This window comes from Myiozetetes cayanensis, unplaced genomic scaffold, assembly GCF_022539395.1.
Source record: "Myiozetetes cayanensis isolate MyiCay16 unplaced genomic scaffold, myiCay2020 scf30, whole genome shotgun sequence".
NCBI lineage: Eukaryota > Metazoa > Chordata > Aves > Passeriformes > Tyrannidae > Myiozetetes > Myiozetetes cayanensis.
This window is the reverse complement of record NW_026087522.1, coordinates 3,863,943-3,877,510: the sequence shown is the minus strand read 5'-3', so window position 1 is coordinate 3,877,510 and position 13,568 is coordinate 3,863,943. Positions and strand designations below refer to the sequence as shown.

The 13,568-nt window shown below is 61.6% G+C and overlaps 2 protein-coding genes across 3 annotated transcripts in view; one reads left to right on the top strand and one right to left on the bottom strand.

Moving 5' to 3' along the window:
* The first annotated feature begins 4,329 nt into the window (after positions 1–4,329).
* FZD9 (frizzled class receptor 9) lies at positions 4,330–6,770 on the top strand. Its single transcript, XM_050325985.1, has one exon. It carries the CDS (start codon positions 4,654–4,656, stop codon positions 6,406–6,408), a length of 1,755 nt encoding a protein of 584 aa, XP_050181942.1. The 5' UTR covers positions 4,330–4,653; the 3' UTR covers positions 6,409–6,770.
* A 3,131-nt stretch (positions 6,771–9,901) lies between these two features.
* Positions 9,902–13,568, bottom strand: part of BAZ1B (bromodomain adjacent to zinc finger domain 1B) — a 192,446-nt gene continuing 188,779 nt past the window's right edge. For both annotated transcript variants that reach the window (XM_050325961.1, XM_050325960.1), the window contains exons 18-19: positions 12,518–12,621; positions 9,902–12,026 (exon numbers count right to left, since the gene is read on the bottom strand). In XM_050325961.1, coding sequence (XP_050181918.1) covers positions 11,660–12,026; positions 12,518–12,621 — 471 coding nt within the window. In that variant the 3' untranslated portion in view covers positions 9,902–11,659. The remainder of the gene's footprint in view (positions 12,027–12,517; positions 12,622–13,568) is intronic.

The following is a 13,568-nucleotide window of genomic DNA, read 5'->3' as shown; positions in this document are numbered from 1 at the left end:
ACTGCTGGGGGCATGTGTCCCAGTGCCACCAGGGGCTGAAAGCAGCCTCTTGTGCTGCCACCACCCTCACCAGCCCGAGATACTCTGAGTTTGGTGTAGGGTGATGGGCACTGTCCCCTCTTGCTCCTCGTTCTCTCAGCCGGGGCTCCCACAGGGCACCCACTGCCCTCCTGCCCTGAGTCCCACATGGTCCCCATCCCTGTGCTGGTCCCTCAGGCTCCCAGGGCTCCTGGGGGTGGGGACATGCCCCATGTCATCCCTGTCACAGCCCAGGGACCCTGTGGCCTTGGCCAGGGAGGGGGGCTGGCCAGCAGCAGGGTGGGGTGATGGGCTGACAGGGTGACCAGGCTGCAGTGAGCATCCCTGGGCTGTCACACGTGCCACCTCCTGTCTCTGAGCCATGGCCACAGTTTCCTTGCACCATGGACTGGGAACCAAAGGCCAGGAGGTGACCGGAGGCCTCGGCACACGGCATTACCAGGGGACAAAACTTGTGCTCCACCCACTTGTTTGGAGATTGTCCCCAAAATTCCCCATCTTCCCTCACTGCTGTACCTGCCCACGGCAAGGAGCATGGCTGGGGGCACAGAGATCACAGTGGGCATGGTCTATGCGAGTGTGTGGGCATTGGCATCACACAGGACTGTGCCTGGGGTAGGAAGGGTTCAGGATTGGGGATGGCACCTGGTGGTGCTCCTGGTGTCCTCAAGGAGAGGGTGGCAGGGCCAGGACTCAGCTGCCCCCATGGGAAGGTGGGTGCCAGTCCACAGCCCCGTGGGGTGCCCGCTGTGGGTGCTCCCAGGATGGACCCCTCCACCTGCTGGCCAGCCCATCCGGCCCCGGCACTGGCATCCCTTTGAAATCGAAGCCGCTGGCCTTTCGTGCAGCTATTCCTGTGAAATTCTTCAGGAAGGGAAAATTATCCCGCCCGGATCCCTGCAGGGCTGTGCCATCGCCCGCCTCCAGGCTGGCAGGGAGGGCACGGGGTGCCCAGAGCCCCAGCTCACCCTGGGCATGGCCTGTCCTTGGGAGCTGGTTTTTCCTTCCTTGCCCCATCTGCCTGTGGCACTGGGAGGAACGGGAACCCCCGAGGGTCTGGGGGCTCGGCAGGGCAGGGGCGAGGGCAGTGATGGCATGGAGCCCCTCACCACCCTGCAGCAAGTCCTGCTGCCCTGGCCAAGGCTGGGCAGGACAGAGCCCATGGTCCTGCCACAGTTCCATCACCCCCTCCCCACATCCATTGCTCCTCCCAATTCCATCTCCTCATCCCCTGCCCTATTGTCCCCTCCCTTGCCCTATTGCCCCCTCACCCCCTACCCTGCCCTATTGCCTCCTCCTCTGCCCTGTTGCCCCCTCCCCACCTCCATTGCCTTCTCTCCAGCTCCATCAGCTCCTCCCTGGATCCATCACCCCTTGCCCAGCTTTATCAGTCCCTCCCCACCTCCATCACTCCCTTTGTTCCATCACTGCCCCCCCTGCTCCATCACTGTCTCCTCAGTTCCATTTCCCCCTCTTCTGCTCCATCATTCCTTTCTCTGCTTCATCACCTGCTCTAACACCCCTCTAACACCTCCTCCTCCCCTGCTGCATCACCCCCTCATCACCCTTCCCACCTCCATCACCCCCTCCCCTCCTCCATCACCCCCTCCCTGCCTCCCACCAGGGCTGTTTAGATCTCTAGTGCCCCAAACCCTTCCCCGCAGGAGGACCCGCTATGTCTGGGCGCTGCTGCAGCCCCTCCGTACCCCGAGGGGGGCAGGGGGGGATTTTTCTCCCCTTTCCCCTCCCCTCGGCGAGGCTCTCGCACAGGTTTCAGGCGCTGTTGACGGGAAGAAAGGAAATGGGGCAAAGCTGTGCCAGGAACCACAGGCTCCCGGGCTCTGGTGATCAGTCCCGCTCGCCGGCCTGGCCGCTTCCCGGGCAGGATTCCTGTGCAGCTCTGAGAGCCCTTTCTTCCCGCTATTGATCTTGGATGCACAGCCCAGGGCCACTTCCAAGGCCGTAAATCTCTCTGTTGCTCTACCTGGGGTTCTTGTTTTCACTGCGGGGCTCCCAGACCTGCTGCAGATCTCGGCTCCTGTGCATGGCCGGGATGTCCCCACCCCTGCCCTGTCCCCTCCCCGCCGCCCCCGCACACCCCAGGGGTGCGGGAAGGGGGGAGAGGTCGCTCCCCATCAGGCTCAGGCAGTGGAGCAAGGCTTGGGGTGTTGGTGGTACCCCCTCAGTGCTCCCCTGTCCACAGCTGGAGTGGGATAAAGCTCCGGGAAGGATCCTCTGCTGTCCCCACTGCAGATCCTTGAGGCTCGGGCAGGGCTTGGGCACCTCATGGAGCACCTGAGGAGGGTGTGGGGTGAAGGAGGAGCATCCCAAGGTGTAGGGCAGAGGTGAGGGGCGGCCGCTCCTCTACAAGGAGCCCCTTGACTCTGAAAATCCCCGTGTTGCTCTTGGCTGGGCTGCAGTAACAGGAGCCAAGAGCAACAGTTTTACATATTAAGGCAAAATTAAATTAAAAGACATTTGTTTGTGCACCCCCCCCCTCCATTAACCCTTCACAGTCCAAGTTGGGAGGCAGGAGGGAACTCATGGGGGTGAGCCAGGAAGGTGGGGCTGGGACCCCAGGGTCTCATCCAGCCCCTGCCTGGGACCATCACAGGGCAACCAGGGCTGCGTTCAGAGATGTTTTGGGTCTTCCAGGTGACGCTTCCCAGGTTTCCTTAGCAAACAGGTCCCTAAAGGGAAGCCTCAGTGGCCGGAGCTGGGCTTTGGGGTGCCACTGCTCAGTGGTAGGAACACCCTTGGGTCCCTCATCCCACTCAGGACACACACTCTGGGGCTGGGGCTGGGTGGGATGAGAGTCCTAGGGAAAGGTCCCAGGACCCCGCAGGTGCCACCTCCATCCCTATCACTTTGCTGCCAGCTCAGCGAGGGCGACAATCTGTCCCCAGAGCTGCACCACAGCACAAAATATCCCCAACCAGCCACTCCTTAGTGCACGTGACCTTAACCCACCTGTGAAGCCCCTGAAGCTGCCCCATGTCACCGGGCACACGGGACAGTGATTTCTGAGACCCCAGAGCTGGTGGCCAAGATGACAAATCCCACCCAGCACCCCAAATAACCCCAAATATCTCCCAAAACCCCTTTTCCCAGGGCCCCGGAGCCGGGTGTGCAGACGCCCAGTGCTAGAGGGAAATTCCAGGGCGGACTCCTTATCTCCCCCTCCGTTACGCTGCCGATAAGCAGCTCCAATGGAATTTCCCTATAGCTCCAGACCGGGATGTTTGGATCCTGTAGGACGGGTGTCAGCGATTAGGGGCCGTGCTGACAGGTTGTTATGTTGTTACTAAAGAAATCGCAGGGCTGTGGGAATGCCTGGGAATGGCGGGATGCCCGGACCCCCAGGCGCCAGCCAGGCACTGGGTGACGGGTGTCCTGCAGGACAGCCCGGGGACGCTGCTGGAACCGGCCCTGGAGTGGATGAGCTGCTCCCAAATGGGAGCCGCGCCCCTTGGTGTCACCCAGGGTGGGCAGCGGGCAGCAATGCCACTGCAAGGCCGGGGCACTTCCCGGGCAGTGACACAAGTCAGCGTGGCCGAGCTGGGGCTGCCAGCTCCCACAATCTCCTGTCCCACTCACTGGGTGACACATCCAAGGCCAAGGCATGGGGAGATGGAGGCGTAAAAAAAACCACTCTGGGGGTGGCAGCACCCCTGGGGACAGACAGCCTGTGCTGCCCAGCCACTGTCACAAGGTGCCACCAGCAGCCTCCCACTCCTGGGAGCCGCTGATCCCGGACTGGCCCTGGTTGCTCTGTGACATTCCCAGAATGTGTTACTGGTTTTGTGCATATGGACGTGTGTGTGTGTACTGGTGTGTATGTACACGTGTCTATGCCCATGTGTACACGTGTGTGTGTGTGTACTGGTGTGTATGTACGTGTGTGTACACACGGGGTATATCCATGTCAGCGTGTCCATGTGTGTATACGTGTGTGTGTGCACATGCCTGCATGTGTGTGTGTGCGCTAATGTGCACACGTGCATATGTACATATGTGTGCACATGTGTGCACATGCACGTCACTGCATGTGTGTCAGCATGCGCACGTGCACACGTACATATGTGTGTCTGTACACATGTGCGTGTGTGTCCGTGTGTGTTACTGTGTGCATGTGCGTACGCGTCCATGTGTGTGCGTACACGTGTCCACGTGTGTGTGCACGTGTCCGTGTGTGCACACACGTGCCCATGCGTGTGTTCATGTGTGAGTACATGTTCCCGTGTGTGCGCACACGTGTCCCTGTGTGTGTGTGTGTGTGTATCCCAGTCCCCGCTCCCGGCGGGGCCGTTTCCCTCGCGGGTCCCGCCCCCCGCCCCTCCCCGTCCCGCCCGTCCTCGGACCCGCCCGGCGGGGCGGGGCAGGGCGGGGCGGGGGCGCTCGGCGGGCGCTGCCGGTGTCGGCGGGCGCGGGGCGGCGCAGGGCGCTCGGCGGGGGCCGCCGCCGCATGGCGCGGGCCGGGGCCGGGGCCGGGGGCTGCCCCGGCGCGGCGCCTCCAGCACCGCAGCGATCGGCCCCGTGGCGGCGGGGGCGGCGTGGCCGGGCGATGGCGGAGCTGTAGCAGGCGCGGGGCCGGTGCGGGCGGGCGGGCGGGCGATGGCGGCGGCGCGGCTGCGGGTGGCCCTGTGGGTGCTGTGGCATTTCGGGGTGGGGGGTCGCGGCTTGGAGCTGGCGGGGCTGGAGGGCCCGCGGGGGCGGGCGGCGCGGTGCCAGCCCGTGGACATCCCGATGTGCCGCGGGATCGGGTACAACCTGACCCGCATGCCCAACCTGCTGGGGCACGAGAGCCAGCGCGAGGCCGCCCTGAAGCTGCACGAGTTCGCCCCGCTGGTGGAGTACGGCTGCCACGTCCACCTGCGCTTCTTCCTCTGCTCCCTCTACGCGCCCATGTGCACCGACCAGGTGAGCGCCAGCATCCCCGCCTGCCGCCCCATGTGCGAGCAGGCCCGCCACAAGTGCGTCCCCATCATGGAGCAGTTCAACTTCGGCTGGCCCGAGTCGCTCGACTGCAGCAGGCTGCCCACCAAGAACGACCCCAACGCCCTGTGCATGGAGGCCCCCGAGAACGCCTCGGCCGCCGAGCCGCACAAGGGGCAGGGGATGCTGCCCGTGGCCCCCCGGCCATGGCCACCGGGCACCGCTGCCGAGGGCCGGGGTCCCAACGGGCTGGGGGCCTGCGACAACCCCGAGAAGTTCCAGTACGTGGAGAAGAGCCTCTCGTGCGCGCCCAGGTGCTCCCCCGGGGTGGACGTGTACTGGTCCCGGGAGGACAAGGACTTTGCCTTCATCTGGATGGCCGTCTGGTCCACCCTCTGCTTCGTGTCCACCGCCTTCACCGTCCTCACCTTCCTGCTCGACCCCCACCGCTTCCAGTACCCCGAGAGGCCCATCATCTTCCTCTCCATGTGCTACAACGTCTACTCCGTGGCCTTCATCATCCGCTCCGTGGCAGGGGCTGAGAACATCGCCTGCGACCGGGAGAACGGCGAGCTCTACATCATCCAGGAGGGGCTGGAGAGCACGGGCTGCACCATCGTCTTCCTCATCCTCTACTACTTTGGCATGGCCAGCTCGCTCTGGTGGGTCATCCTTACCCTCACCTGGTTCCTGGCTGCTGGCAAGAAGTGGGGACACGAGGCCATCGAGGCCCACAGCAGCTACTTCCACATGGCCGCCTGGGGCATCCCGGCCATGAAGACCATCGTCATTCTCACCATGCGGAAGGTGGCGGGGGACGAGCTCACGGGGCTGTGCTATGTGGGGAGCATGGACGTCAGCGCCCTGACCGGCTTCGTCCTCATCCCCCTCTCCTGCTACCTGGTCATCGGCACCTCCTTCATCCTCACCGGCTTCGTCGCCCTCTTCCACATCCGCAAGATCATGAAGACGGGCGGCACCAACACGGAGAAGCTGGAGAAGCTGATGGTGAAGATCGGGGTCTTCTCCATCCTCTACACCGTCCCGGCCACCTGCGTCATCGTCTGCTACTTCTACGAGCGGCTGAACGTGGATTACTGGACGCTGCGGGCGCTGGAGCGCGGCTGCCTGCGCCTGCCCGGCCGCCGCGCCGCCAACTGCTCCCTCGAGGCCTCGGTGCCCACCGTGGCTGTGTTCATGCTAAAGATTTTCATGTCGCTGGTGGTGGGCATCACCAGCGGGGTGTGGGTGTGGAGCTCCAAAACGCTGCAGACCTGGCAGAGCCTGTGCAACAGGCGGCTGGGCGTGAGGACGCGGGGCAAGCCCTGCAGCGGGGTCAGCTGTGGCGGGGGGCACTGCCACTACAAGGCCCCCACGGTCATGCTGCACATGACCAAGACGGACCCGTACCTGGACAACCCGACGCACGTCTAGAGAAGGGGGCTGCCCTCGCCCCCCACCAGCGCCGGGAAGCGGCCTCACGGGTAAGGGGCGAGGGCAGGGGCTGCGCGGTGGCGGGGGACACGGTTTGGGGGTGGGCGAGGCCGCGGACCCCCCAGCACCACTCACTGACGAGTAGCTGCTTTTTCCTAGAGGTTGTTTTGTTGTTGTTGCTGTTGCCAAATACAGTGACTCTTCTAACGCTTTCTTTGGGGGGCGGCGGGGACGGGGCAGGGAGAGGAATAATCCATCCGTGTTTATTTAATTCTGTAATTTATTTTAGACTTTTTTTTTTTTTTTTAATCATTAGCTGCGAGGAATGGAAAAAACAATAAACCCTGGATGTGTTATTTGAATCGAGCCTGGTGCTGTTTGCAGGGATTTGAGGGGGTCAAGAGCTGCCCCATGGGACCCTCCCAGCTCGGCAGGGCTCTCGTGCCAGGCCAAGCCGTGCTGGGCTGTGCTGGGGTGCCACTGGCTGTGGCAGGAGTGTGGTACTGGGGGTCCCTCCATCCAGCTCCCCCCGTGGCTTCCCTGGGGCCGGTTCTGCCTCCCGGCGAGGAGGAGGAGGAGGAGGAGGAGGAGGGTTTTCCTGTGCTGTCACACTTACGAATCATCTTTTCCACTCCGCGCTCTGAAGGTGATTTGTGTCGGTGCCATCGGCTGCCGGGGCCTCTGTGCCAGGCTGAGGGGCTGCGAGGGGGCAGGGCAGGGCCCAGGGTGATGGGCTGGGGGCACGGGACCTTGGGGCAGAGAGGGCTCAGCTTTGATGTCCCCCGCAGAAGCCCGAGGTGCGGGTAATGGAAACTTCTGGGCAGCTTTATTTATCCTCCGCTCTGGTTACAATCCCAGCTCGCCTTCCCCATTGTCCGGAGGGAAATTCAAGCCTCAGCTGGTGCTGCCGGGGCTGGCGGGGGGGAGCTGGGGCTGGCGGGGCACAGGGCAGGCAGCAGAGTGGCTCGGGGGGCTTCGGGGTGGGGAACTGCCCACCTTGCCCTGAGACATCCCCGGGTGCTGGGGCAGGGAGGGGAGCTCGTCTCTGCAGGGGTTTGGTGGGGTTCTTTTGCTTGGCTGGCCCCAGGGATGTGCTGGGGGGTCCCAGTGCCCGGGGGAGAGGTGAAGGTGGGCTGTGACCCATGGTGAGCAGGGGCTCAGGCACTGGGGCACCTGTGGCACCAGGGGCTGTAGCAGGGACACAGGTGGCTCTGGTGATGCTCAGACTTGTCCATCATCTAATTAGCTGTTAATCAGCCAGCGTGCAGGCTGAGCAGCGCCCGGCCCCAGGGAGGGTCTGTGCGACCCCTGTCCCTCACCCAGGGAGCAACAACACTTGGAGGGACCCTCCTTTCAGCGCTCACAATGGTGCCCACTGCCCACCCTGACAGCCCTTGCCCCCTGCCTCAGTGAAGCCCCTGGGGCTCAGACTGCCAGGCTGCAGCTGGAGGAGAGGGGCAAGAACCACCCTGGAGCCAGAGTCGGGGCAGGGGCTGGATTTGGGGCCCCTCACCCAGGACTTTGAGCTGCCACGATGCCAGGACTGATGTGGCAAACAAAGTGCCTTTAATCTTCCCCCTCACCTACCCCAGGGTGCCAGGATGGTGGGAGAAGCTGAGCTGAGCTGAGCAAAGCCTTTGCCTCCCCCGGAGGCTGAGATGTGAAGGAGCCCCCAGTGCCCATGTGGTGTCGGTGGGGGGACATCTGTTTTGTCACACCTGTTTTGGGTGCCCCCGGCTGTGCTGGAGGGCACCCAACCCCTTCCCTGGGGCTAGCAGTGATGATAGTGCCAGGGCAGGGACTGGGGGGCTCCCCCGAGTGCCACGGGGGGTTTGTTTGGGCAGAGAGAAGGGCCGTGACCTGGGGCAGGAGAGTCAATATTGGCTGCGGGACAGGCTCCAAAGTCCAGCCGAGGAGCCGGGCACGGCGCTGGGCGGGGGCTGCCCGGGGAGGGGGCACAGGGCCACGGCCCGTGCTGGGATTCAGCCCGTGTGCCACTGTCCCCCCACCCCGGTGCTGAGGCCGGAGCCAGCTCGGCGCACCTTTGGCTCACACACCGGGCACACGGCCCGGCGGCACCGCTGGGACAGGCTGCCCTTGAGCACCCGGCGCTTGCCAAGGAGCCGCTGCCTCCGGAGCGTTTGCCCAGACAGCCCGGCCCGGCGGGCCCCCGCTATCGGCACCACTGGGGCCGCCGGCGCCCACCGCCACCCGCTATCGGCCCCGGCAGACCCGCCGGCTCCACCGGAGCCTGCCAGTCCCAAAAGCTGGGCACGGCCAGGATACAGCGCCACCGAGCCTGCCCCGGGGAAGGGCTCTGTCCTGGGGACGCCGCTGGCTCCTTGTCACAGCCGCTTTCAGCGCCGTGCTGGGGAGGCTCAGCCTCCCTCCCTGTGCCCCACCCCAAACTCATCCCTGCATCCTCCTCAGGGCAGCCCCAAGGGCACCAAAACCCCGGCTGGAGTGAATCCTCTCTGCGAGGGGCAGGTGGGGCTCAGCACTGCCCCGGTACTGCGGAGCAGCCCCCGGCTTGGGCCGGGCTGGGCTGGCTGCAAAGGTTGGCACGGGATGGTTGTGGAGAGTGGGATGGGATGGCTACAGAGGCTGAGTTGGGGCTGCTGCTGGGTGGGAATGGGCTTGGGATACCCCCAGTCCTGGTCCAGCTCAGCATGAAGAGGTGGAACCCCGTGCCCCAGCCCTGGCTGAGCCGTGGGGGTTATCCCCCTCACTCGGACAGACACTCCCTCCAGGTTGGAGTAGCAGAAGGCAGGCTGCCGTGCTCTGGAAATGTGCTAAAAACCCCATTACCCAGACTATTAATTAAGAATTAAGCCAAGAGGAAGCCCAGGGGGCCAAGCTCAGGCCTCCTCTTCCCGAGGCCCTGTGGGAACTCCAGCAATCCCAGGGGTTTGTCACAGGCAGCCCCTGGGACGGGGCAGTAGCGGGGCCAGGGACTGTCCCCAGCCCCCGCTGCCCTGCCAGGTGTGGGGACAGCTATTTATAGCCCCACACAGGACACCGATGCCGTGGAGGGGCTGCTATTAAAAGCAAGTCTCCAAAAGGTCTCGGAGCAGATGCTGGTGAGAGATCTCCGTGTTGAGGCCTGGAAACGTCCCAGCTGGAGTCACACTCAGCTTCACCCAGGTCCTGTTGCACGGCCAGCAAAGCCAAACCAGCTCCTGTGGACAGGGGGATGAGGCTTCTCCAGGGAAAACAGCATCTCTCCATCACCAGAAGCCTTCAAGTCCTCAAACCCATCAGGACTTGTCCTGTCCAGGAGCTGGCAGAGCACAGCCCTGTCCCTGGTCCCTGGGGAGGGGGACAACACAAGGTCACACCAGCACAGTGTTGGAAGCTGACCTGCTCTTCCCTTGCTCCACAGCTCCTTCTCCCTCCAGAAATGTCTGATGGAGGCTCTAGGAAGGCAGAGGTGAGACATCCCAGACAGTCCCACACCAATACCAGGACCCGCAAAGGACTCACACGAGCCATGTTTACAAACACAAGTACATAATGTTTATTCTTAAGTTTCCAATTTATTACAAGTACAGCCCTTGGCAGAAACCCCCTCCCCCCCAAATGACACTGATTTTTTTATAAAACGTACAGTTCCAAAGGTTCCACCGTGTAGGACCTGCAGGAAATGTTCTCTAGGAAACAGGACAAAACAGCCTCTGAAGGGACGTGCGAGATACAAATGTCAGTGCTATTCCGTGGGGCAGGGAGTGAGGCTGGGGAGAGGGAAGGGGCTGGAAACCTGCCTCATCTGCAGCCATTGACAGCCCAGAACTGAAACAAATACCTGTTAAAAAAAAAAAAAAACCAACCCTAAAAAGTTCACAAAACTAGGCTGCAATTCTTGGCTGCAGTTTGTAATCGATGATTCTTTTCTTCTCAATTCCCAAGAGCTGCAACAGCTGCTTTTGCTTTTCTGAGACAAAACCAGCACCGAGCAGCCCCGTGGCCCATTTGTTCCAAATCAAACACTTCTGGGATAAAAAGTTCAAGCCCTGATTGTATGATCCAAACCTGGCATGATGGAGAGGGGATGAGAAGAGGTTCCTTAGGGAAAAGTCAGCATCTGGGGTGACAGGAGCCAGTGCTGGGCCGTGGCACAGGATCGGGCTGACCAGGGGAGCACAAGGGAGGGTGTTACTACAAAACATGGTGAGAGCGTGGCTGAGAGGGACTGGGACCCCCCTCCCCAACAAGTCCCCTGCTGTAACTCCTGCTACTGGTAGGAAAATGAGTTTTAAAGAGGGGGGAAAATATAAAGCAAACACGATTTTATATAAACTGTACATGTGCCAAAGCAAGACAAGGGTATCTTACAGGTGTTCTTTGTACAAGATCACAGCTAGAAACAAGCCACTTTCAACTAGAAAATTAATTTAAAAAGTTACACAGCACATGTTTCTGCTGCTCCCCTGGCCCCAGAGCTCCCTCTGGGCTGGGCAGACACCCCCAACTCTCCAGTTTGCTGCTGGCACTCGGGGCATCCAAAGGGCTGCGTGGCTGCGGGTGTCTCCAGGTGAGCAGGGAGCCTCCTCCTGGTGGGTACAGGTGAGAAGCTGAGCTCAGAGCCCTCCTCAGAGCGAGACCTCCAGGGATTGCTCCCCAGGGAGAGGGGGAAGCAGGAGCACCTCAGAGCAGTGGCGTTGGGATGCTGGTGAAAGCCGGCTGGCCGTACACGTAAGCGCTCGCTCGCCCCACGCAGCCCCGGCAGCGGGGCCCAGCATTAACACCATATAAATATATACATACAAGCCTGAGCAGCCCATTGGCCTGATGGCACCCAGTCCTTCCGTGGAGCAACATGATCCCTCCCTGCTGGGCTCCCTGCACCGGCAGCACGCAGTCCCACCGCGCTCCGGCTGCTCGCGGAGGGGAGGAAGCGGCTCATTCCCAGGAAGCCGACGGTGCCCGAGCTGGAGTAGGCTTGGTGCTCCCCTGCCCAGCCAGGCTTGGCTGGGCCCTCCCCTCGCCCTCCCCACCTTCCCCTCCTGGCAGGACAGACTCGTGAAGAGCTTTGTGGATTTTGCAGGAAGCAGTAAGTCATCTCCGCTCAATGGACGACCAAATACTTGAGGAAATTGCAGAAAAATTAAAACGAGGACAGGCCAAAGGGAAGGCTGGATTAATAGAGAAGTGCCTGCTGCTTCCCAGCTCCCTCCAGACAACCCATCCTGCTGCCTGGCAGCACCAGAAGGCCTGCTCCAGCTCTGGCTCTCCCCTTAAGTCTCCCCATCCCTCATTTCTTCCTTTTCCGCCCCCGGGAATGTTCAAGGGGCTCTGACTCACTGTCCCCTTCCTGCTCCTCCAGTCCCTGGCCCCTGGCAGAGAGCTGCTTGCGTTTCCTGCGCACATACGTGTGGCCTGGCAGGTGTTTGTGCACCATGTCAATCAAACACTGCTCTGTCTTCTCCAGGCAGGACAGTACGTGACTCCCGTTCTGGTTGTAGCGCTCGGCGTTGGAGAACACCTGCTTCATGTCGGACAGGAACTCCTGCACGGAGCGGTAGTTGCCACAGGAGCACTTGCTCTGCATAGTCTGGAAGTCCATGGGGTTGCTGATGACCTCGAAGTAGTCTTCAGCTTCCTCCGTGGTCACCGGCTCCCTGTGGAAGGAAGGGCCACAGGGATGGGAGGGGAAGGCCAGCTCTGGCCATGCAGTGTCGGGCTAGGGGTCCCCCCACTCCTTCACCTGCACCCCCACAGTGCTGCAACAAACCCAACAGCACCTCAACAGCTCCACAGACATAGCAGCCCCATGGAACAGTGATGGGAAGGACAGGAGCCCCAGGAGCTGGTCCAGGCACAGGGCAGGTCCCTAAATTCCCTCAGCGCTCCAAAAATCCTGGAGAGCACCCACCTCCCACTTCAGCCCCCTGCCCACCACCCTCTGCTCCACCACCTCAGAAGGGCCCTGTGTCTTCAGTCCAGCTGAAGACTAAGAACATGGAGGTTTCTTCTGGAGCAGCTTCTTCCCAGCCATAACTTGCTTTTGGAATCCCAAGTCTCCCAAGTGGATCTGGCAGAACTGGGGCATGACAAGCCCCACACCCCCACAGTGCCTGTGGGGGAGGAGGAGGAGGTCACCTGCCCTCACCTGAAGGGCCAGCTGAAGCGATACTTGATCAGCTTGGCCAGGATTTCCTCACACTTCTGCAGCTCCAGGCTCTGGCGCCGTGCCGTCCTCTTCGTCTGAAGGACCTGCCCACAACAAAGGATGCTGTAAAAGGAGGGAACCACTACAGGCTTTGGGGTTCAGCAAACAGCTCTGAGGCCAAAGGAGCCAGTTCTTAGCACAGGAAGGACATTTCTTCCCTGTGAGGGTGGGGAGGTCCTGGCACAGGTTGCCCAGAGAAGCTGTGGCTGTCCCTGGATCCCTGGAAGTGTCCAAGGCCAGGTTGGAGCAACCTGGGCTAGTGGAAGGTGTTCCTGCCCAGGGCAAGGGGTTGGAACAAGCTGAGTTTTAAGGTGCCTTCCAACCCAAGCCATTCAGTGGTTATGCAGTTTGAGTTCCAGGATGGGAGTCTCATCCATGAGCTCAGGGGGAACAGCTCACAAGCAGCCCTGGTTTTCCTCCAGGGACAGGAGGCTTTTTCAAGGTAAGTTCAAAGACAACACGGTCTCAACAAGCAGCCAAAAAATAAATGTCAGCAAATGGAGAACGTGAATTCCCTGTCCCTCCTTTCTCCAAGGCAGCACCCGAGGCAGGGGGAGGAAGCACTTGTGCTGCTGTTCTGCCACGGCAGAGCTGACTGTGCCATTTCAAATCCCAGGGAGCAGCTGGTGCCCAGAGCGCTGCTGTCTCTGCACAGGCTCAGCACAAGGTCATCCCGGGGACCTGCCACAGATCACCCACAGCACAGGGACATCCCCTCAGCTCCGAGGGCACAGCTCATGGAATGTTGCTGCTGAGGGGATGCTGGATGACGAGAAGGCTCCACAATGCAGGGCACTCAGTATCCTGACCCAGTTCCGGCCTCTTTCCAGGACAAGTGATAAGTCCTAGCAGAGTCCTCTGCCCCAAGCCAGTATGCTGTCAGAGCTGTTCCAGAAAGATTTTCCCTGCTGGAATATCCCTCTGCACTGGCTGTGGCAGCCGATGCTGGGCTTGCTGGCTTGGTTGCCCTCCAGTCTGTGACACAACCCAC